Raw genomic sequence first — 22,353 nt, forward strand, 5'->3', positions numbered from 1 at the left:
CACACGCATGCTCAGTTTATATTACATATGTCACTCAATTTCAAAGTTGGAGAAAATAAGTGCACTTATGACTCACAAGAAAAGAAAATCTGCTCCTGGCTTTGTGCTTACAGTTTTCATGCAACAAGGAAAACCCAAATAGCATCTGATCCAATTTATATAACTTTACATATTTTCATGACTACCATTTGACAAAGAAGTTCCAAACTACAGCTCTTCCGTTTATTTGCCGCCAAAAAGACAAAATGAGAAACACTCTGGGCAAGCCGCTTCCCACTCTGCTCTTATAAGAACACAAGAAGAGGCTGATGGCTTGTCTCAGCAAGTGTTCCTAATATTTCAAGTTCGCCCATTCTCATACAAAATCTAACTCACAGAATTTTACCAGTAACCATACAATGACTGACATCACCCCACCCCAACTATTTTCAAATCACTGATTTCAATACTGGGAATAGTCATCCTTGGCTTATACCTATATTGCAATTCACCTGCTTTAGGATCAGCCACATTCTCTTCAAACGTGAAATAAAAACACCACCAGTCAATTTACATGGTTTTTTATAAGAATAGAATTAAACATTAAGAACTATGGTAGACAGGCACACAGTAAGAAATAGTCCACTTTGGAAAGCTGAGCCAATGGCTAAGTTCATCCAAGCACAAGGGCCTGAGTTCATTGCCTCCAAACACATAAAAAAAAGAAATGAACTGAACATGATGGTATGTACTTACAATCCCAGCACTAGGAGAACAGGACAGTCACATCACTGACCAGCCAGCATAGACAAATCAACCAGCCTCAGGCCACTGACAGACCCTGCCTCAAAATCCAAGGTGGCTTTTGGGTGAAAAATTATACTTGAGGTAAACCTCTGTCCTCCACACCAACATACACATAGATGTAGACATGCCTGCACACATGCGCACGCACACACACACGGATGGATAGATGGATGGATGGATACCTCAATTGTAGCCCTATGTATGCTAAAAACATAAAATTCCAGATTGATTTTTCACTGCACAGGACAATGATAAAAGGAGAATAGCACACAGTAACTGTCAAGGGACAATACAAACACCAAACAGGGATTCATAAGAGAAAATATTAGCTGGGCATAGTGGCCCATGCCTGTAATCCCAGCACTCAGAAGGCTGAGTTGAGAGAATCATGATATTTGGACATGCTGGACTATACAGAAAAGGATAGCTGTCCCTTAGTGTACAAAGGGGATTGAATCCTCGACTCTATGTATTCATGGATGCTCCACCCTTATGTAAAATCATGTGAAATTTACATACAGCCTACACATGTGCTTTGCAGCCATCTCTAGATTTCCTATAATACCTAATGCAATATAAAGACATTACAAATATAAAGCCTACTGTTAAGGGAACAATAACAAAATCCTGTACCTGCCCAGAACACATAAACACTTTTGCTTTAATATTTTTTATCTGTGTGGTTGATTGAGTCTTCAGGTTCGAAACCCACAGAGAAAAGAATGTATTCATTATTTACCCATCAACATTTCTGTTTTACATAAGAAACTTCAAAGCGTCCTCCACTACTCTGGCCTCCCTTGTTTTTCCTTCCAGAAGCTTGTGCATAACTCTGGCTCCTGTTTATATTGGAGGCCTTTCATAGATCTCATTCACCACACTTCTTTGAATTCTTATAGCTGAGACGTATTTTTATTTTGAGACAAGGTGTCATGTAGCCCAGGCTGACCTCAGATTGGCCATGTAGCCAAGGCTAACCTTGAAATCCTGATCTTCCTGTCTCTGCCATCTTCCTAAGTGTTGGGATTACAGGTATGTGCCACCATGCTAGGTTAAGCAGGATATTTTCACTGAGAGAAAGCTTGAGATTGCCGATCCAATTGTTTGTGACAATACTGGACTGTGATGGTGAGGTCACATGCGTGGAGATTATCGTGCAAAGGTATCTGCAGATCTGAGACTTTCCAAAGATATCTGCAGTTCTCTTGGGTTCATGCCTGATGCTCAGGTACCAAGAATAAGCATGTAAGACACATCAGACAGAACATAAGATCCAGAGAACAAATGACCATCTAAACAGATGGCTGCTGAGGTAATTGCTGCCCTGTAGAATGTAGACTCAACGGTCTATACACCTTTGTATTTTTTTCAGTCTAAAGATTTAAGTTTTCAATAATGCTATTTGAAAATGATATACTGTTTAAATCAAAACACACAAACACACACACACACACACATACACACATACACAGACTCACATACATATATGCTCATGATTGTTCATAAGCCAACTTCATTCTCATCCACACAATGGTGTCTACACAGACACTGCACCTGCTCAAAAATGCTTCAAACCATGTGAGTCATTTTAAAAGGTCTCCTGAGTACCCACACTGAAGGACTACTTTGTTTCCTGCTAACAGTTTCTTCCTCAACACACCATGCTGAAAGCTAGCTTTGGAGCCAGGCATGTTGGCATACATCTGTAATCTTGACACTTAGGAGGCTGAGTAAGAAAGATTGCCACAAAGTCAAGGACAACATGATCTACACATAGTGAGGTCCAGGTAAGCCTAAGCTAGAGAGTAAGTCACTACTTTGAAAACTAAGAAAAGTGACTTCTTGGCTGGAGAAATGGCTGAGAGGTTAAGAACACAGCCTGTTCTTCCAAAGGGCTTCAGTTCAATTCCCATCAACCACATAATGGCTCACAACCATCTATAATGAGATCTGGTGCCCTCTTCTGGCCTGCAGGGATACATGCAGACAGAACACTGCATAATAAATAAATAAATCTAAAAAAGAAAAGAAAAGTGACTTCTGACTAAAGGATATTTTTAAAAAATACAATTAGGGTTCATTTATTTACTGCTATATTTATCAAATGCACTCTGTCTTTTTTCATACCAATATTGTTTTATAGTCTTTACATCAAATTATCTAATAGTTAATGAATATTTCCCTGCTTCCCCTGACCTAGCCAGGCATGATAGGAGAAGTCCATAATTCTAGGACTCAGGAGGATCATGGGTTTAGGGTCACGATCATCAGTAATTTTTGTTAATAACAAGATCTCCAAAGGAAAAAAGTGGTTAAGTTTCACTAATATTTCTAAAATGTCATTTTAAATCTTGAAGTTTTTTAAATGAGTGTTCTCTGAATGGTGAGATAGCTCAGTGCCAAAAGGCTCCCTAAAGTCCAGATCTCCAGAATCTATATGATCATCAGGTAGCCATGGCAGCCTGGCCCGTTCACTCCATCCTCACAATGCAGGGAATCCCCAGAAGGGAGCCATATTGGGAAGCTCTGGGTTTGAGTGAGAGAGCCTGTCATACAGAATAAGGTAGAGAAATGGAGGATGATTCCCATTATCACCTTAAGACCTTCACCTGCCCAGGCACAAATATACATGTACTCACGTGTGTGGCCACAATATATGCACACTACACAAATAGAAAAAGAAAAATACACTAAAAATAAATAGTCTCATAAAACTGACCAAATCCTCTTTCTTAAAGCCATGGTTAATCAATGAGGTGAGTCTTTGTGTCAGGACATTTTAGCCCTGTGTGCCACCTGGCAGCAACTCTTCATTTACAATCAACTAGAGTCCTCCCCACACCAGAGAACTTGGCAGATCTACCCACATAACATAAGGCCATCTTCACACTTTCTCCTCACACTTCATGAATAAACATTCCTTTATTCAAATAAGTTATATATATTAACTAACTGCGGTAATGGTGATACCACTTTGAAATGGTAACTAGAGTCATTCTGGTGCGCCTATAGGTATTTGCAATTTAAATTACAGAAATTTTAATAATGGCAAAAATAAAAATTAGTGGCAAGACTCCTAAGGCCCTGTAATTCCAACACTCTTATTGCATCAGTAGAAAGCACGAATAAATACTTGCCTGTGTAAAAGCCCAGGGCTTTTATTGTCCTACATCTCCACAAATATTCACCTGCAATCTCATACAGGAGCATCCTTCAGAGAATTCAATAGGCACCAACCATTCAGAGCATCCAAGCACCAAAGCTCCTGGGCCCCTGACATTAGGAGGTAATGTTTCTACTTCTGAATACATAACAATGAAAACAGTCATTGGATTAAATGATTTCCCTACATTATCACCATAAACAATAATTATTTGGCAGCTGCCCTTTGCAAGCATGGTGCACACTTATGAATAAATCAAGCCTTATTGATTTACTAAGCCAAAACGCTTTCCATTTTACTCTGCTAATAGGATCTCTAATCCCTCGCTGCACTTAGTGAGGCTTTAATGTAGTATGTCTCTTAATACTTTTAATATGAAAGATTAGCACTGGTTAGACCCACAGCAGGAATTCTGAACTCTCAACAGCCAACTGGCCACTGAACCCAGTTGTCTTTGAGCATGTCCTTGCTAATGAAGTTCTCTGACTGCTGATGGGAATCACATGACAAAAACTGGGAACGCTGCCTTGCTCACTTTCCTTTATAACATGTAATTTATGAAGGCCTACATTCATTCAAGGCTAGAGTCAAAATCATGCAGCAGGAAAGCATAGTACTGGAACTAGGTCTTTGTGCTCCATCAAACTGGCATCTAAAATCACAGCATCTGGATTTGGGGATGTAGCTCAGTTGGTACGGTGTTTGCTCAGCATAGACAAAAGCCCTGGGTTCACTCACTAGCACCCCATAAAAGCCCTGTGTCAAACAATGGAGCAATCAAATTGCTCTTTTTAATGCAGACACAACTTTAGATAATCCAAATATCCTGAACTCAGCTACTTCAGACTGAGAAGGGACCTCCTTTTTCTCCTCCTACAGAACAGTAGGCAAAAGCTCACACACTCCCAGTTGACAATTACCATTTGTTCCCTGGCCACTCATTAGGGGATTCTTAGTTATCTTGATTGAAAAGGAGAACAAAAGTCTCTAATTATTGATTCACAGGCATATTCTATCCTAGATACGACATGGTTGTTAGTTTTTAACTGTTAACTTGGTGGATCTAGAATAACCGAAGGTAAGAGTGGATTGAGTAATTGTGTAGATCAGATTGGTCGGTAAACAAGTCTATGGGGGACTGTCCTAATGTTAACTGAGATATGAAGACCAGTGCTGAATGTAGGTGGCACATTTCACTTGATGGCCCCTGGACTATGTAAGAGTATTGGAAGCAGGCAAGGATATGCTAATTCTCTCATGGCTTTCAGTAATGCTTTCCGTTCCTGCCTTGATTTCCCCATCCTAATGGACTGTAGCCTGGAATTGTGAGCCAAGTAAATGTTCTTTTCTCCAAGTTGCTTTTGTTAGGATAGTTCATCACAGCGAAAGAAATAAAAAAGTAAAACATATGCCTTTTTCCAACAAGCACGCCCATTTATTCTTGTGCTTTTTGTGGATTTTTAAACTGACATGCATAATCCTAATCCAAAAACAACTCCACATACCTCATTCATAAAGTAGGAAAGTAAGCAGTCACACTGTCCTATTTTTCTCCTTTAACCAGAATCACAAATGCAAGGAGGTTGGACCAGCTAGCTCCCTAAGATTACAATACAGAAGCCCTTGCGTCAAAGATGGAGAAGGCTGGGATCCTCAACCACAGAACTAAGTTAATGGTGGGTTCTCCTGAACACGCTGATCCTTAGTCCACTGCAGCATCTCTTTTTTTACTTTGATTCCCAGTGTCTGTAAGAAGCCTCAGTTGGACTGCAGTGTTAGTTCAGTCAGTGAAGTTGTTGCTTTGTAAGCTCAGCAACATAAGCCAGATCTCCAGAACTCAGGCCTGGCAGCATGTGCTTACAATCCCAGTGCTGGTGAGGCAGTACCCCAGGGCTCCCTAGACAGCCAGCATTACCTAACCGGAGAGCTCAAGGCCAATTAGACACTCTGTCTAATAAAAAACAACAAAGTGGATAGCCAAGCGTGTCCTCTGGTTTACACACACACACACACACACACACACACACACACTGTGTGCACATACATGCCTCCCATCACCATGGAGCCTCTCAGACAAAAACATAAGGTCCTGGATTGCTATTTCATATTTTGCAATGCCTTTTAAATTCAACCACAACAAAGATAAAGATCATTCAGGCGCAGGTGCAGTATTTACAGTATTAACTCACTAAGAAAACCATAGAATAAAATCCATTCAAAACACAGATCCCCCTTGTCCCTTTGGAATAACCACTGCCTTTGGTTATGAAGCAATAATTATCCCTCCCCACAGAAATCAATAAAACCTCTTGCCCCATGAACCTGCTATTTCCTGACTTTGTCCTCTGAACTAAAGATTCCCAAGTCATATTGATTACATAGTAAATTTTTTTAAGTTCCTTACAAGACAGCACTGAGGAAATCCTTAAGCTAACAACATTTACCATTGTTTGAAAAGACTTCTACCTTTCCATCACATTAATGGCCACCCTTTTTCTAGGGTTTTTTCATTTTTCATTTTCATCTTGTCATTTTAAGGGCGTCTTTGTCTTGGCTAATAGCACAGAGTCTACAGGATGCAAATTTGATGGTGTTCCTGAGACTTTAACAACTGTCTTATTTTTCTTCCAAGTGAGAGAGGGGAGATGATGAATCGACTGTGCCTAGTCTCCCCAGGGACAGCAGAGACCATCTCAGATGAACCCAGAAGCTCTTAGAGCATAAACATTAGAACTCCAGAACTCCATAGGGGGGTCACAGAAGCAGCTATTGTAAAGTGCAACTACCAGGCTGGGGAGAGGAAAGCAAAATGCCCCAATGGATAAAGGTGCTGCTGCCAAACATAGGCCCTACATAGGAGAGAAATGACTCCTGTATATTGTTCTCTTGTACACACAACACATACACACAAATAAAATTTTAAAATATGACTTTTTTAAAAAGTCCATTGAGGGTTATAGTAGATGAGAACGGAGAATAACTTCGAAGTGGTAAAAAAACACCTCAGACCTTGATAGTAACCCTGTTTGCACAACCTTGTAAATATGGTTAAAAAAATAATAATCACTGAACATAAGCGACAGCTTTTATAACACATGAGTTGGGCTTTAAAATTATACAGGGCTCAGGGCACAGTTCAGTGGTAGAGTGTTTGCTTAGTATTCTCAAAGTTCCTGCAACATTAATTAATCAATTAAGTTATATTAAACACACACATAATTGAGATGTGAACAACACTAAGGTCCCAATAGCCTTGTTTATGAGCACAGATCAATTCTGACCTCAGGGAACAGTGGGAGAAGGAGATGGAAGGAGGCAAGTAGTTCCAGGCATAGGACTGAACAAAAAGGATGCCCTCTCTCTCTTTTTTCTGAGACAATAAGGGGTCATGGTGTCAGCTGAGGTCAAGGCAATGGATACAACCCTGACAAATGTCACAGAAAGGCGACTCTTGAGTTTCAGGATTTTATGACCCCTCTTTAGCAAGCCATCAATTATGCATAAGAAAGGGACAAAATAAAAGCTAGAGACTGTTCTCCCCAATCAGAAAAATCATACCAGCGGTGTGGGGGGAGCAAAGGAGAGAGGAGAGGGGAAAGAGAGAAAAGGAGAGGGAAAGGGAAAATGACAGGGAGAAGGGAAAAAGAGGGGAAGGGGAAAGATGGAAAAGGAGAGGGAAAGAGATTACTACAAAAGAAGAACAGCCATCTGGGTATGGTGATGCAATATCCTTGGGAGACAATAGCAATGCTGTTGGGTACCACCAATGCTACGCTCATACAATATACCAGAGATCAGAGTCAAATACTTGGTTGACTCAGTTCTCACAGATCCATAGGAACTTCTTCAATGCCTTCTTCCCAAGCAGGAGCCCTCAGCTTCAGCACTTCAGGAAGGTTGAACCTGAGAATACTTAATTGTGGAGATATCCCATGCATTGGAGGAGGCTCAGGGGTGTCTCTGGCTTAGTCTCAGTACGTGTTGGTAACATCTCCCTCCCATCAGGGCCAGAATACCCCCAGACATTACCAGATATCTCCTGGGGGAACATCTGCCCTAGTAAGGAACCACTGCTTTGTGGAGACTGAACTGATCTCATATCTATATGAGCATGGACCACTGCTTTGAGTGATGCCAGTTCTCAGCAGTTTATCTGTCTTCCTGTTTCATAACCTCAGTCTCCCCACAGTAAGAAAGGTCAAAAACTAAATGTAGGGCTTGTGATGTGGCTCAGTTGGTAGAGTGTTTGCCATGCATGCAGGAAACCCGTGGTTCAATCCCTAGCACTGCATAAATTAGGCAGTAGTGGCAAATATCTCTAATCTTAGCACTGAGAAAGTAGAGGCAGGAGGATCAGAGGCAAGGTCATCAGTCTGGGCCACGTAAGACCTTGTCAAAAGCAAGGGAGGGGAAGAGAAAAGAAAGCAAACAAGCAAACTTAGGGAAGAAGCCAATGTAAGGGGGCTGGAGAAGTTGCTCAATGGTTAGGACCATGTACTACCATAGTAAAGGATGTAAGTTCAGTTCTTAGCACCCAAATCAGGTAGCACACAACTCAATCACCTGTAACTCCAGCTCCAAGGAATCCAATGCCCTTTTCTGGGCTCCTGAACTCACGTGCACATGGCTACACACACATAAACATACACATACTCTCTCTCTCTCTCTCTCTCTCTCTCTGTCTCTCTCTCTCTCCTTAGCATCCAGCTTAACTTCCTCTCCTACCATCCAAAGACAACCTGGGAATAGTATTGAATCTTTTTTTCCTCCTGTGTGACCCAAATGACTGAAGATCAATAGCATTTCTAGTAAACAGAACCCACCACCACCTACCCCCCGCCAGAGCATCTGCTAGATGAGAAAGCCCCAGATATTTTAAAGAACTGAGAAACCTTTGCACTAAACCCACTTGGGGTTTTCTACAAGGTTCTCTCTGTCCCTTCAGCAAGGACAGACATCATGAAGAGTGACCTCCTTGATATCAAAGCCTTCGGAATGTGAGCTCACCATCCGGGGGCATCAACACCTTGTTGTTCTGTGTGCACCACCCCACAGGGTGCAGATCTGCTATGATCACGTCACACCAGAAGTCTGCCCTTCGGTCCTCCCCGTAACCACAGTAACGCAGAAGCAGCAGCTGTCCACAGGTGGTGATGATCGTGGCCACCCAGTAAGTGTCTGGATTATTCTTATTGGCCACCTCCAACTTCATTCCTGGCTGGAAGTTACTCTGAATGCTGATTTCCACCTTGAAACATCAGAAACACAAGGAAAACACAAGTGATCACACTAGCCATGTGCCTTGAATGGTTTGAGAACTACTTAAGCAGAGAGCATTTTAAAACAGTACTTCTGCCGTCCTAACATAGGTATGTTTTAAGACAAATGGAACACAAGGCTCCAATGCAAGGCTAAGTCTTCTGGAAGCCACATTCAAAGGAAAGATAAGACAAGTTTTATTTCACCCATTAAATTCAATAGTTTGTCATTTCACTATGAAAGTAGTACTATAAAAACTGAATGAGCCAGGCATAGTGGTGCATATCTGTCATCTCAGCAGACACAAATATTTAGGTCAACCTGGGTACACAAGCAGACCCTGTCTCAAAAACGCCAAAGGGGAGAAAAAGTAAAAAGGGATGAAAATGTGGCTCAGTTGGTAGGTATGCTCCCTGAATTTGATTCCCAATACAGCATCATTTAAAAAAGGGGAGGAGGGCAGGTAGGAGGAGGCAGAAGGAACAGAAGTTCAAGGTCATTCTTGGCTACATGGTAAGTTTGAGACCAGACTAGGCTACATGGGACCCTGTATTTTTTTAAATAAGTAAGGGCTAGTGGTTTTGAATAAAGGCTCCCAAGATCTTGAGTTCAATGAACAGCATGTGTCAATTATAGCTACATACTCTTCCATGTGATCCAATTTTTCTCTGTGCCAAGAGCCGCCACCAGGATGAAAAATAAAAATAAAATAAAAAAGTTTTCCAACCTGGAGTTCTTAACATTCTAAAGCCATGGATGTGAGGCTCACCATAAGGGGGGGCCTTGAAGAAAGCAATGGGACAGTGAATTAGTTATCTGTGAAACTGAGACTACTTTTCCTGTCACTCTTTCACTCAGGCCTGGGACAGTCAACATCTTCAAGGATAGATGTCTGCCTCATCCCTCAGGAATACAGACATCCTGAAAGATGACCACATGTTCACCCAAGCCTTCACCATTTGTTGGCATCTACTTCAAGTGTAAAGGACATGAGAGAAGTGATGAATCAGAGAATGGAGGTGACTTGTTCCTGAAGACGTGACTTCACTGTACAGAAAAGGTGAAAGTTGTTCATCATCTTTCTTTCCCAAACTGCCAGAAGAAAACTACCAGATCATCCCGGGATCTTGTCAGCCTGGCTTCTGCAGGGTCATTATCCTAGCTGTGTAAGCCAAGGAGAGGTATTGCTTTTGCTGTGCCTGGAAATGGAGCGCCTGCTTTCACTACATGACTATAACCATGATCAGAATAAACCATAGCTTGATGAGGACAGAGAAGAAAAAAGGGGTGGAATCTTACAAATTTAATAAGGTCTTAAATTATCTTTCAAAAGAACACTTCACTTCTGAGTAGAACTTAATGTGGCATTCTTACTTGAGCTGAGAAGCCAAAAAAGGAAGTTAAGAAGGTTGAGTTGCTGCTGGGGTAGCCTGATGAGAAAACAGATGAGAGGTCCCAGAAGTAAAACTTTATTTACTAAAACAATAGTCATGTGTAACAGCTTGGGTTTGGGGAATATCATCTTTCCCATGCTAGAGCTATAGAAGCAAGAGCTAACACCTAGGAAAATTCTGGCAAGAACTCATGTTCCTTTTTCCTAGGCTTTGTCCACTGGTGAACATGCTAGCCAAATTATACAAACAGATATTATTATTATTTTAGAGAACAAACTTCATGAGACACACATTTTCAGACTATCTATTGTGATTCCTCTTCCCTATGAATTTATCTTCCCTATGAAGCCTAGAAAACTCTAATGTGACTTTTAAAAATTATAATAGCAACCTTTAAAAACAAAAAAACAAAGTATCATATGGCTCGGGCTAGCCTCGAGATCCCTACATTGCCTGAGACTAAACTGCTAATCCTCCTGCCTCCACAGTCCCAGTGCTGGAATTACACAGATGCACCACAACACCTGATTTTAGGCCATGCCAGGGATCAAACCCAGGGTTTCATGCAATTAGGAAAAACACTATCAACTGAGCCAAGTCCCCAGCCCCAAATATTACCTCCTTATAAAAAAAAATATATAGTCATTGCATCAACCACTGTAACATCTTGCCTAAGTCGGTGACTTTTTGAGGCTCAAGCTGTGACCTATTTCATGCATAGCTATCTATGAAAACCGAACTTCCCTATGTCACCTTCTTCCTATGCAACCTTAGCTGCATTTCCACTTCTTTCATTCTCTTCTGACTGATTTCTCAATCACCGACAGATCCCCCTGCCTTCCCTCCCACACACCAGAAGAGCAGCTCAGTGTGAACGTACATGCCTGAAGGATGAGTGTGGCACCGCCCTGGTGCCTGTTTCTTCCAAATAGTCTCCCCAGCTAAAGCCGTTTTCCTCCAGTCCGGAACCTTCCTCTGAGGAAACAAAACAAAGCAAGAACATCAAAACAAGGGCAAAGCATGCCTGGGAGACACAAACTGATTCAGATGGCTTCTTTGGTAAATTGCTTGCTGTCCAAGGATGAGGACCTGAGTTCAGACATCAAGAACCCACATAAAAAGCCATGCTGGGTAACACACAAATATATGCAATCAAAGGGAGAGAGAGACCTGGAAATCCCTGGGACTCACTGCCCATCCAGTCTAGCCAAGTCAGTGAGCTTCAGAGAAAGATAAATGATATGGAGAATGATTAAGGAAGATAGCCAACATTGATGTCAGGCTTACATAAAGAAAGTGACAGAGACAGAATTACAGAGAGATAGAAACAGGGACAGAGAGACAAGGAAACATTTTGATATCCTGTCAAAATTAAAAGCTTTCAAGTCAAATGAATAAGAGTTGTCTTAAAGTTAACATGGATTAGCCTAACAGCCATGGTAGACAGCCCAGTTTGTGAAGACTGAAAGAAATGGAAAGGGACACTTCAAGCCCAAGGTGTTTGCCAAGATAGACACAGGCACCAAACTGCCTACCCACTAAGGCTGGAGGCTGGAAAATAACAGATTTTTATAGAACTGTGACCTCAATAACATTTTAAGAGAAATAAATTGGGCTAGAAAGAGGGCTCAGTGGTTAAGAGTGCTTGCTGCTCTTACAGAGGACCAGGTCTGGTTCCCAGCATCCACATCAGGCAGCTCAACTACCTGTAATTCATATGCAAGAGAGAGAGTCATAAGTATTCTAAACTGACATAGTTCTGCACACTTAGGATTTGAGAAGCACCAAATAATACACTTGAAGACAACGACAGCATAAATGTCATGTTAGAATGGTTACAGCTAAGCAGCCTGTGATAGTGAATGTCACTGTTGGCTTTAACTGTATCTGGAGTCACTCAGGAGGCAAAGCTCTAAGTATCTATGAAGAAGTTTCTAGGTTGGGTTACCTGAAGAGGGGCACCTCGCCCTAAGTGTGTTTGGCACCAGTTATGAACTGGGGCCTTGGCATGGTTAAAAAGGAGAAAGTGAGCTGAGGACCAGCATCCATCTTGCTCTGCTTCCTGAGTGAGGGTGCATTGTGACCAGTCACCTCGAGTGCTTGTCACCATGACCAATCATACAGTCACACTGTGAGCCAAAGACAAATCTGTCCACCCACAGCAACAAGAACAACTAGCTAATACATGGCTGTGCATGATTTTCACCCATCTTCGAGGCTGTCGTACAGAATATACAGAATATACAGTATACAGAATATACAGTAGTGAGAATTGAACAGGCACATGGAAGGAACGTTTCAAATATTCCACTTTTCTTGTCTTACAAGAAATCTCACAGGGTGTTGACCTTCAAGCCACACATCTTTCCCAACCAAGAGCTGATTCCCCTGGCAAAGAGAAAGTGCCATTTCCGGCATGTGGCCCTCTCTGTAGTGGTGTACGCACTCAGGAGGGCCAGAAGGATTGGGACCAGGAGGCTTGTAGAAACAAAGGTTAACTGTAGCATTTTTTTCCAACAATTTCTTCAATTATCAGGAAAAAAAAAGAGGATTTTCTTGTTATACTCTACACAGACTAAGAAATAAATAGAAATGATATTTCATTTTATAATCAGAAAAATGCTAATATTACTTTTTAAGATGAGTTTTAAGACTCACCCTGTAGCCCAAACAGGCCTCAAATCTGTGATCCTCCTGTCTCAGCATCCCCAGAAGCTGGGATGGCATATTCCTGAACTACCAGAAAAGCAGCTCTTGGAAGGTAATGACCTTAAATGTTGCCTTCTTACTCTAAGTTCCTTACAGATGCCTCTTAGCATATGCCAATAAATACACTTAAAATCAAACACCCAAGAGAACACAGCCATGCCTCTTAAAAAAGTTTCTAGGTCCCAAGCCCCAACCTAAGCAAGAAAGATACAGGGCTCAGAGCATCTAAGACACACAGAAGCAGAGAGAATGCAGTCATTCATTGTGGCAAACAAAAACACTTCAGAAAAGTAAACCACAAGTCAGACCCAAAATGAGATTAAATAACACAAAAACTGTTATGTCCAGCACTGGTAACGCTAGCCATGCTGTTGGAATAATAAAGCTGTATACAAAACCTAGGTTTACTCATAACACAGCCTGTTAAAATGTGCCACATACAACCCCTCCTCAGGCCTGTATCCCCAAACAGTTGATTCTCTAAAGGCAAGTCCAATGAGCAATAGGCAAACACACACAATGTTTATGAGAGATCTCATAAAGCCAGAGAAAATATTTACAGCTGATCCATAAACCTCTTAAAGCCACAAACATTTTACTAAAGAGACTCTGACAGTTCCCACCACCATAAATGAAGTAGTGGGCGGCATTTCCCCATGATGTCATGAAAACCCACTATGAAAAGCTACTATGAACATTTCACACCTTACAAAGGAAACAGGCATATTCACTAAACAGCAGTCCAGTCTAAAAAGAAGGCTATCTGTAGGACCAGAATATTCCAGCATAAATATAAAATGAATGTCTTATGAAATGCCGGAACACAAGTGACTTTAGAATAAAAATATAATAAAGTGCCGTACACATCTTTTTCTTAATAAAATCTGGAATCAGCTCACTTTACAATCTGAAGGGAGCCTGGCTTCGCAAGGCTGGATATTAAAGCCTGTAACTGCCACAATCCAGGGCTCTGCAAACTGGCAGATTCTGCATAAACAAAATCTCCCAGAAGACAATCTCTCACGTGCTAGGTAACTTTTGAAATAGGGAAAGAGATAGGAAGAAGACACTAAAGCATCTCTAGATCCCGGTAGCTCCTCCTATGACCAGGAGAGGAAACAGCACAACTGTGAACAGCAGTCTAAATAATCAGAAAGGAGCTGCAGCTGCCAGTCCACCGTGGATCTGACTGAACACACAATTGCAGCCTGAAGTTCAAGGAGGGAATGCATGGGGGTGCGGGTATTAATATTGACCCACAAGAACTAGTTCTCAGGATTAAGAATAAGCCCTGAATCTTTCTAAGTGTTGACTCATGCTCTCCCAAATAAAAGAGGCCTGCTTCTTTGACCAGGGCAAGGTACTACGGGGGCTGAGGCAAGAAAAGTGTGAAGTTCAAGCAAGCGAAGTACAATCACAGAATTAGTCCTGTCTCTTAACACACAAACAATGCATATGGAGAGAAATACATTTAGTATACATACACAGTCTTTGTTTGCGCACTTGTATAAGCATGTTCATCTATGTGAGTATGCCTACGACTGTGCACGTGCAGAGAACAGAGGTCAATGTCAACTGTCATTCATCAGGAGCCCTCCACCTGGTTTCTAAGACCTACCACCTCAGCCCTGTTATTTTTCATAATTTGGAAGACTCAGTCCACGTGTTTTGCTCTCTTCTTTTTACCCAAAGGCTGGCCTTGGCTACATGTGCAGTACCACAAGCTCCACTGGGGAAGTACACTGAGCAGGCCTGCGCAAACCACGTCATGGAACCTGCTTATCATGGCATCCCCACATTGTTCTGCTTGATGTTATTCTGACTGAAGACACCCAGAAGTCCAGCCATCAAATTTCAATGGGCTTCATTCCTGTGTCCCTCGGGGTGTTGTTGGGGTGCTCTGCTTACTGGGGAGACCTAGGCTTCCTTGGCTATTTGTTTATCTGTCATTACGTCAGGCACACGCTCTCTTTGTTTCTGGGAAGGGGTGGCCTTTCATCTTATTTCAAGAATAGGCTTCACATTTGAGTTATTGATCCCAGCTAAGATCTGAACTTTCCCCAGGAAAAGCCAAAAGTGAAAGAAAGGGAAAAAAAACTACTCAGTTCAGTCTCAGCTGGGACAGATCTCATGGAAGACTCATCACTGCAAGGAGTTAAATCAACCAAAGGCACAGAGTGGACATAGTAGACTGAGTAGACAGAACACAGAGTGGACAGAGTGGACAGAACTAAGTAGTAAGGGAAGGCCCTAAAGCTACCACACAAGTTTTCTTGATCATCAGACAGGAGCTATAGACACTTGTGCTTCTCTCTCTCTCTCTCTCTCTCTCTCTCTCTCTCTCTCTCTCTCTCTCTCTCTCCTTCCTTCCTTCCCTCCCCCTCCCTCCCTCCCTCTGTACTGAGAGCTGAACCTGAGGCCTTACACATCTCATATCATGCTCTACAATCCCCAGCCATATCAATATATATATATATATATTTGGAGACAAGGTCTCAACCAATCCCCAAGGTATTCTTATACTCTGTAACCCAGGCTGGCTTCAAGCTCACAATCTCCTATCTCAAACCCCCAAGTTTAGGATTATGAACCTGCAAGCTACAGTCTCATAGTGTTGTCACTTGCTAAGAAGATGCCATCATGTGTCATGTAACAGAGGGAGAAAGGATGGCAGAAAAAAAGAAAAAGGAATCTGAGTGGTGTAGGGAGGAGGAGGTCATAATTCTTAATGAAATCAATGCACCATCTCCAGGACTTGAGACTAAATCCTGATTCCAACCACACAACTTGACCGTGCTGACTGGTTTCCTCATCTACAAATGAGATCTGAAAAAACACTTTACTAGGCACTAAAGATTAAGTCAACTAACATGTGAAGGCCTCTAAAGTATGAGCACTTAACAGAAACCATGCTTACATGTCTACTGGCCTAATTGACAAGTCCATTTAGATCCCACTGAAGTACATCAAGTATGCCCTACTTTGCACATCCAGAAAGATCATCTGATTCTAAGCATCCCTAAGCATGTCCCAGTGAGTTGCACAACCAGATGACTTCTTAAATGACTCTAAAAAGGAAGGCATTTCATGTTTCAACAGGTTGAAAGAATAATGACTTGAAGAATCATACTTGACCATGTTATTGTCGTTTTAATGCTCAAAACTACATGTGATTTTGAGACTAAAGCCTGTCTGTGTAGTCTATAAAGTTTTACACTCTCTTTTAAAATTTGTGGCACTATGTTGCACCCATGAACTCCTGACAATATGCTTACCCACACAAAACCACACCAGCCAATATTCCAGTATGGGTGGGGAAAGGGCACATAGGCCCCACCCATAGTTGAAAAGCTACAGGATGTGGATGGCTACCAAGACAGAGTCTGGCTTTTTTTCTGGAAAAAGACCCCTGATAGTTTGCCCATGCCCAAGTGGTCAGCTACATTCAAGGATATATGAGTAACACTGATGGGACTCAATGGGGTATACAGGCATATCAACAATAATTATAGATAAAGAAGGCATAAATTTAAAAGACAATGGGGAAACACAGAAGGAGCTGGTGGTAGAAGTATGGTGGTGGTGGGAAGAAGCTGGGGTGGGTATGGTGTGAAAATACATTGTACTCCTGTATGAAATTCACAAGCAAAATTTTAATTTAATCTGAAGAAACTGCAGCACTATCAAAGCCTCCTTATCACAATGCATGGAAATGCTAAGAAACAGGGACACATAAGCCCTTAGCAAAGTGGGGAAAGACCTGAATCAGAAGCTGCAAAATATGAACATAATTTAGAATTATTTAGCAATCTTAGTATAAAGGATTGGAACATCTTGTATGATTTAAACCATCCACTACACAAGAGTAAAGAACAAATCATGAATGAGTATCTACCATGGGTTTTCAGCCTGGAATCCCCCAGACTCTGATATCATTCTGTCAGTAAGAATAATTTCCTGACAGTAGATTATCAGTAATGAGCTTCAGAATCTACTTACTCTGGAGAGAAATATGGCAGCTGTGTGAAAATGAAAACTTATCATTGAAAATGACACAGCCACAGACAGCGATGCGTGCAGAGGATGCACTATAAAAATACAGGAAATGCCCAGGAACTTTCATAGTGCAAGATGACTTTACTGAGCAGACATAAAAAAGACTGAGGGCAGCGGGAGAGCCACGGAGGTGGTACTGTGAAACAGGAAGACTTCTTACGGAGCCAGGCACACATGTGGGACACTGAGGCTGACGTGGGTTTGCAAAGTCAGAGCATTGAGAGAGATGGCTTTGTGGCAGATGCCTGATGACTAACCCCCACACATCACCCACAAACTTCTGCATTAACTATTATTAATAATCAATTCAGATAAATAAGGTGGAAAGCTCCTGGAAAAGACACCTGAGGTCAACTTCATGCGCATGCTTGCACACAGGGTAGAGGACAGGGAGGCAAAACTACAGTTCAAGGAAAGAACAATCAGTATGAACCTTGAGCCTCACAGCTTAGAAAGGCATTTCCATTTTTCTGCAGGGAGGCAAGGTGCCAGCTGTGCTTATAGAAGTTTCTTACTCATCCTTTATATGGAGAAACACTAGAGGGAGTGGCCTGATGCTGAAGCAGATTCTACATGCCTTTATCCTGTCAGATACTCCCTTTCTACAGCTTTGCAGAGAAAGACTGAATGGAGAAACCTGATCTGATAAACTCAATGGTATCAAGCAATTTTTGATTCTATCATTGACTAGTTTGTTCAAAACATGAAAATGGAGCCAGCAAGATGGATCGGCAGGCAGGTAAAAATGCTCGTTCCCAAGCCTGAAGACTGAGTTTAATCCCTACTACGCACATGCTAGGAGTGACCTCACTCCTCCAAGTTGCATTCTGACTCTTACCTTCACATATGCACCCTGGCATATGAGTGAACGCACACACAAACACACATGTACATGCTGTCATTTAAAAGTGAAGACAAATTTTGTAATTTCATTAGACAACCGTCCACTCTCTCCCCTAAGTTAATGGGCAACGTTATGTATTAATTCACTGTAGCCTTTATTTAATTTGCTAATATATAAATCATACAATTCTATTTTCAGAAAAAGTATCCTTTTAAAATAAACCATTGCATAAATATTTTTAGAGATGCACTTATAAATTCATTAAATATTAAAATCCAATCAAACACAATCTGATTTTTTCTATTTATTTTTTATTTTTTTGCTTTGTTTTATCTAATTACATCATACAAATGCACATGACCTAAATTTCTTTCACACTACACACTTTGCCAAGCCATGTTCCATACTTTGGAGGGTGTGTCAATGAAGTCTCATCCCCCAGCTCTTCTTTTCCCTTTGAAACTAACTTGGACACTGCTAAGGTCCAACACTGAGGCATAGTGCAGTCACTAAGTATGAGAGCATCATGACAACTGTCAGGAGAGCACAGATATTTATAGACATTTACTAGCAAAAAGCACCAGCGCTTAGAAGTGTTGTGTCACCACGCTGTAACCTAGCCCACCCAAAATCTTCATAACTTGAAAGCTGCTGTATCTGTAGACATATGGCTTGGTTAGGACAGCAAATGACAAGAACTGGTAGTAGATGAACTCTAGAAATGCATCCCCATTATTCCGGAATAACTCAAGAAAATAATGGTCCATGAGCCAAATTTTTAGAAAAATCAATACGCAGAATCTTACCTGAATCAAGATCCCCATTCCCATTTGCTGGGCCGGTTTGTTTTTCCAATGATGAGGATGAGTTTTGCATCTTCGAAACTGGCAAATGTCTGTCCATGCTGACGAGTATGTGCCCTCTTCCCTTAGTTCATCCTGCAGCAAGTTATCTAAGGGCAACCAAAAACATCACAGCACTTTAATCAGATGCATCAAATGAACTCACTTGGCATTCCTAAGGTAACAACAGAACCCTAGCAGAGTGGCCACCAACTCATTGTGACATCTCAGAAGCAGGGTGGTGCAGTTGCCAACTGGAAATACCAGGAATCAGGCCAAATGGCAGCACATCTCATCTTTACACAGTGTCAACAGCAAAGGTCACAGCACAGCAAAACTAGCTATTTTCTAGAGGTCATTAGCACCACTAACATGGACACATTTTTCACCAACAAGTACAGCCTAAGTACCAATCCACTATGCTGACATCAGACTGCTCACGAGCCATCTCTCCCTTGATGTTGTGACCTTGCAAACCCACCTCTGCCTCAATGTCACACATGCATGCCCAGCTCTGTAAGAAATCATCCTGTCTCACAGTGAGTTGGTACTGAGAAGTGTTATATAAGCCTTGTAAAACTGGTTTGCTTATTTTGACAAATTAGAAATGGGTAAGAATTTCCCAACCATACAATAGCTCTGCCATTTCTCACTTACATTCTGTCACATCTGGAAGAGAAAGAAGTAAAACTACAGGCAGGTCCCATAGACTCCTACAACATAGTTCATTTATGTCAGAGCCCATGAGATACCAGGAGCAATGTTTAATAACACCAGCACACTCAGTTCTGGTAGTTAGCACAGCCAGGGAACATTTTTAAAAGTTTGGTTGGTTGGTTGGTTGGTTGGTTGGTTGGTTGGTTGGTTGGTTGGTTAATTAGTTTTGGTTTTTCAATACAGTGTTTTTCCATGCAGTGCTAGTTGTCTGGGAACTCCCTCTGTAGGCCAGGCTGGCCTGGAACTTAGAGATCACCTGTCTCTGCCTCTAGGATACTGGGATCAAAGGTGTGCACCACCACCCCCTAATGCATTTTAAAATCTTTATTAATTTGGGGCTAAGAATGTTGGAAGAGTGCTTGCCTAAAGCATATGAAGCTCTAGGGTTGATCTCCAATACCACATAAGCCAGAAGTGATGATACACACCTGGAATCCCAGTACTCAGCACGTGTGAGGGAAAGTAGGAGGATCAGAAACTCAAGGTCATCCTTGGCTTCATAGCAAGTTCAAGGCAAGAATGGGACAAGTATGTCCTCTAAATTTTTTTTAATTTATATGTATTTACATATTTTAGTATATTTAAATTTTTAATTATATGTATAATTTGTACACATGTAGATAAAAACTAAAGTCGGCAAAAAAGACAAAACTAGACAAATAAAGAATATGGTACATGTATGATTAGCAGTGGAATAATGTACAGCTCACATATTGGTAAATGATCCAAGATTATCACCTCCTTAACACACACACACACACACACACACACACACACACACACACGCATATGCCTACCTCTAGTGTTACTAAGTTTTCTTTCCTAGAAAGAAGATCTCCGATGAGCTCTAGGTTCATAAAAGAGTGAATCTGGGAAATGAAGGGGGAGTGTGGATCTGGAAGAGGAGAGAGGTGGGGAGGAGCTGGGGGGAGTGGGGGGGAGGGGAAACTGTGGTCTGGATGTATAGTGTGAAAAAAGAATATTTTCAATAAAATAAAAACCATAATTGTTTGATATATTTATGGAATGGGAATCTTTGGTGCATAGGCAATTAAGTTCTAATCACCAGGAAGAAGCTGCAAAGTGCCAGACACCCAGCACTGAAACTTAAATCCCTGCATATTTATTTATCCACCTGTTGCATCCAAACACACCAAACACTGTTGAGAAGTAGCCTGGGCTATTTATCAATTAAAGTACAAAGGAGGAAAATGCTAGAAAGTACAAGACCGCCTTAAGTAGTTCATTAAACAGTAATCGGGCATCTTGCTCATCAATTAGTGAATAGAATGACAGTCAAAGATAATAGGCTCCTCCAAACAAATGGATTATCTTTTTCCTTCCAATATTCTCTAAGCAACTACAGAGGCTCATGTTTTATGAAGCAAACATAAGGGTACGTGATCAAGGAGGAAAAGTCAACAGCAGTGATAATGATACAAAAAGAAAAAAAGAAGTTAAATCAAAGGCTGAAGAGATGGCTCAGTTGCTAAACCATTTGCTATGTGAGCATAAAGACTGGAGTTCATGGATACCTGGAACCATGATAAGTGCTGGGTGGGCATGGCAAGGGGCGCACCATGGCTGGCAAGATGAGCCCCGCTACAGAGGGTTGGGTTTATGGGAGAGACCGTGACTCACTGAGTAAGGTGGAGAAGGACTGAGTGTGATCCCTGACAACCGTGGGCCTCCACTTTCTCACCACACGCCATGAAGCCAGAATGAAACTTCCTTTTGTTTGTTTGTTTGTGTTCCTCAAGTATTCTGTCACAGCCATGGAAAGCTGACTAACAGAGGGGCAGAATAAAAACAAGGAAGTCCAGGCAACGGCTAAGGCTAAAACTAAAGCAGTGGAGTAGAAATAAAGAACACAAGCTCAAGAAACATTTGAAAGGCGTAACCAACAGAACAAAGTAGAAATAATCCTAACAAAATACAATCTTCTCACAGCATGTAGCCACTGAGGCTAGAATAAATCACTACACAGCCAGCTCTCAGCCACTAATGTAGCCCATGGAAACAGTCTGTTCTGGGGGAAACCTATTAAATATAAGTGGCACACTACTTCACAGAAATCTATTTACTCTTCTTTTTAAAAGTCTATTTTACTTTAAATGGGATGGGTGGTAGGGTCTTACTGGTGACAATGGATTGATCCAGTAAGCTTAGCAAAATAATGATGGGGTATTTTAGGCTGAAGATTAGGTTACCATTTAAATGTGGGTTGCCCCGAGTTCCACCCCAACGCTCCACAGAAGCAGATGTGCAAGTGCGTGCACACACACACATACATACATACATACATACACACACACACACAGAGAGAGAGAGAGAGAGAGAGAGAGAGAGAGAGACGTGCTCTGGAGCCAGAAAAACTCATGCATGCACTCAATCACTCACATGAAGATATTTTGCTTAAGTTTTTGTTGTTACTTTTTGTACAGGATCTCATAGAACCCAGATGGGCCTCAAATTCTCTATGTAGCCAAGTCTGGCTTTGAACTTCTGATCTTCTGGTCTCTATGCAACAAATGCTAGGATTACAGGCATGTTGCCCATGCCTGGTTGGTAACAGAGTATCTT

At 41.5% G+C, this 22,353-nt stretch overlaps 1 protein-coding gene across 2 annotated transcripts in view; it reads right to left on the reverse strand.

Moving 5' to 3' along the window:
• The window catches only part of Sfmbt2 (Scm like with four mbt domains 2), a 155,662-nt gene extending 136,497 nt beyond the window's left edge, over positions 1-19,165 (reverse strand). For both annotated transcript variants that reach the window (XM_051194829.1, XM_051194828.1), the window contains exons 1-3: positions 19,018-19,165; positions 11,483-11,577; positions 8,957-9,197 (exon numbers count right to left, since the gene is read on the reverse strand). In XM_051194829.1, coding sequence (XP_051050786.1) covers positions 8,957-9,197; positions 11,483-11,577; positions 19,018-19,114 — 433 coding nt within the window. In that variant the 5' untranslated portion in view covers positions 19,115-19,165. The remainder of the gene's footprint in view (positions 1-8,956; positions 9,198-11,482; positions 11,578-19,017) is intronic.
• Between the last annotated feature and the right edge of the window lie 3,188 nt (positions 19,166-22,353).

This window comes from Phodopus roborovskii, unplaced genomic scaffold (genome assembly GCF_943737965.1).
Source record: "Phodopus roborovskii unplaced genomic scaffold, PHOROB, whole genome shotgun sequence".
Taxonomy (NCBI): domain Eukaryota; kingdom Metazoa; phylum Chordata; class Mammalia; order Rodentia; family Cricetidae; genus Phodopus; species Phodopus roborovskii.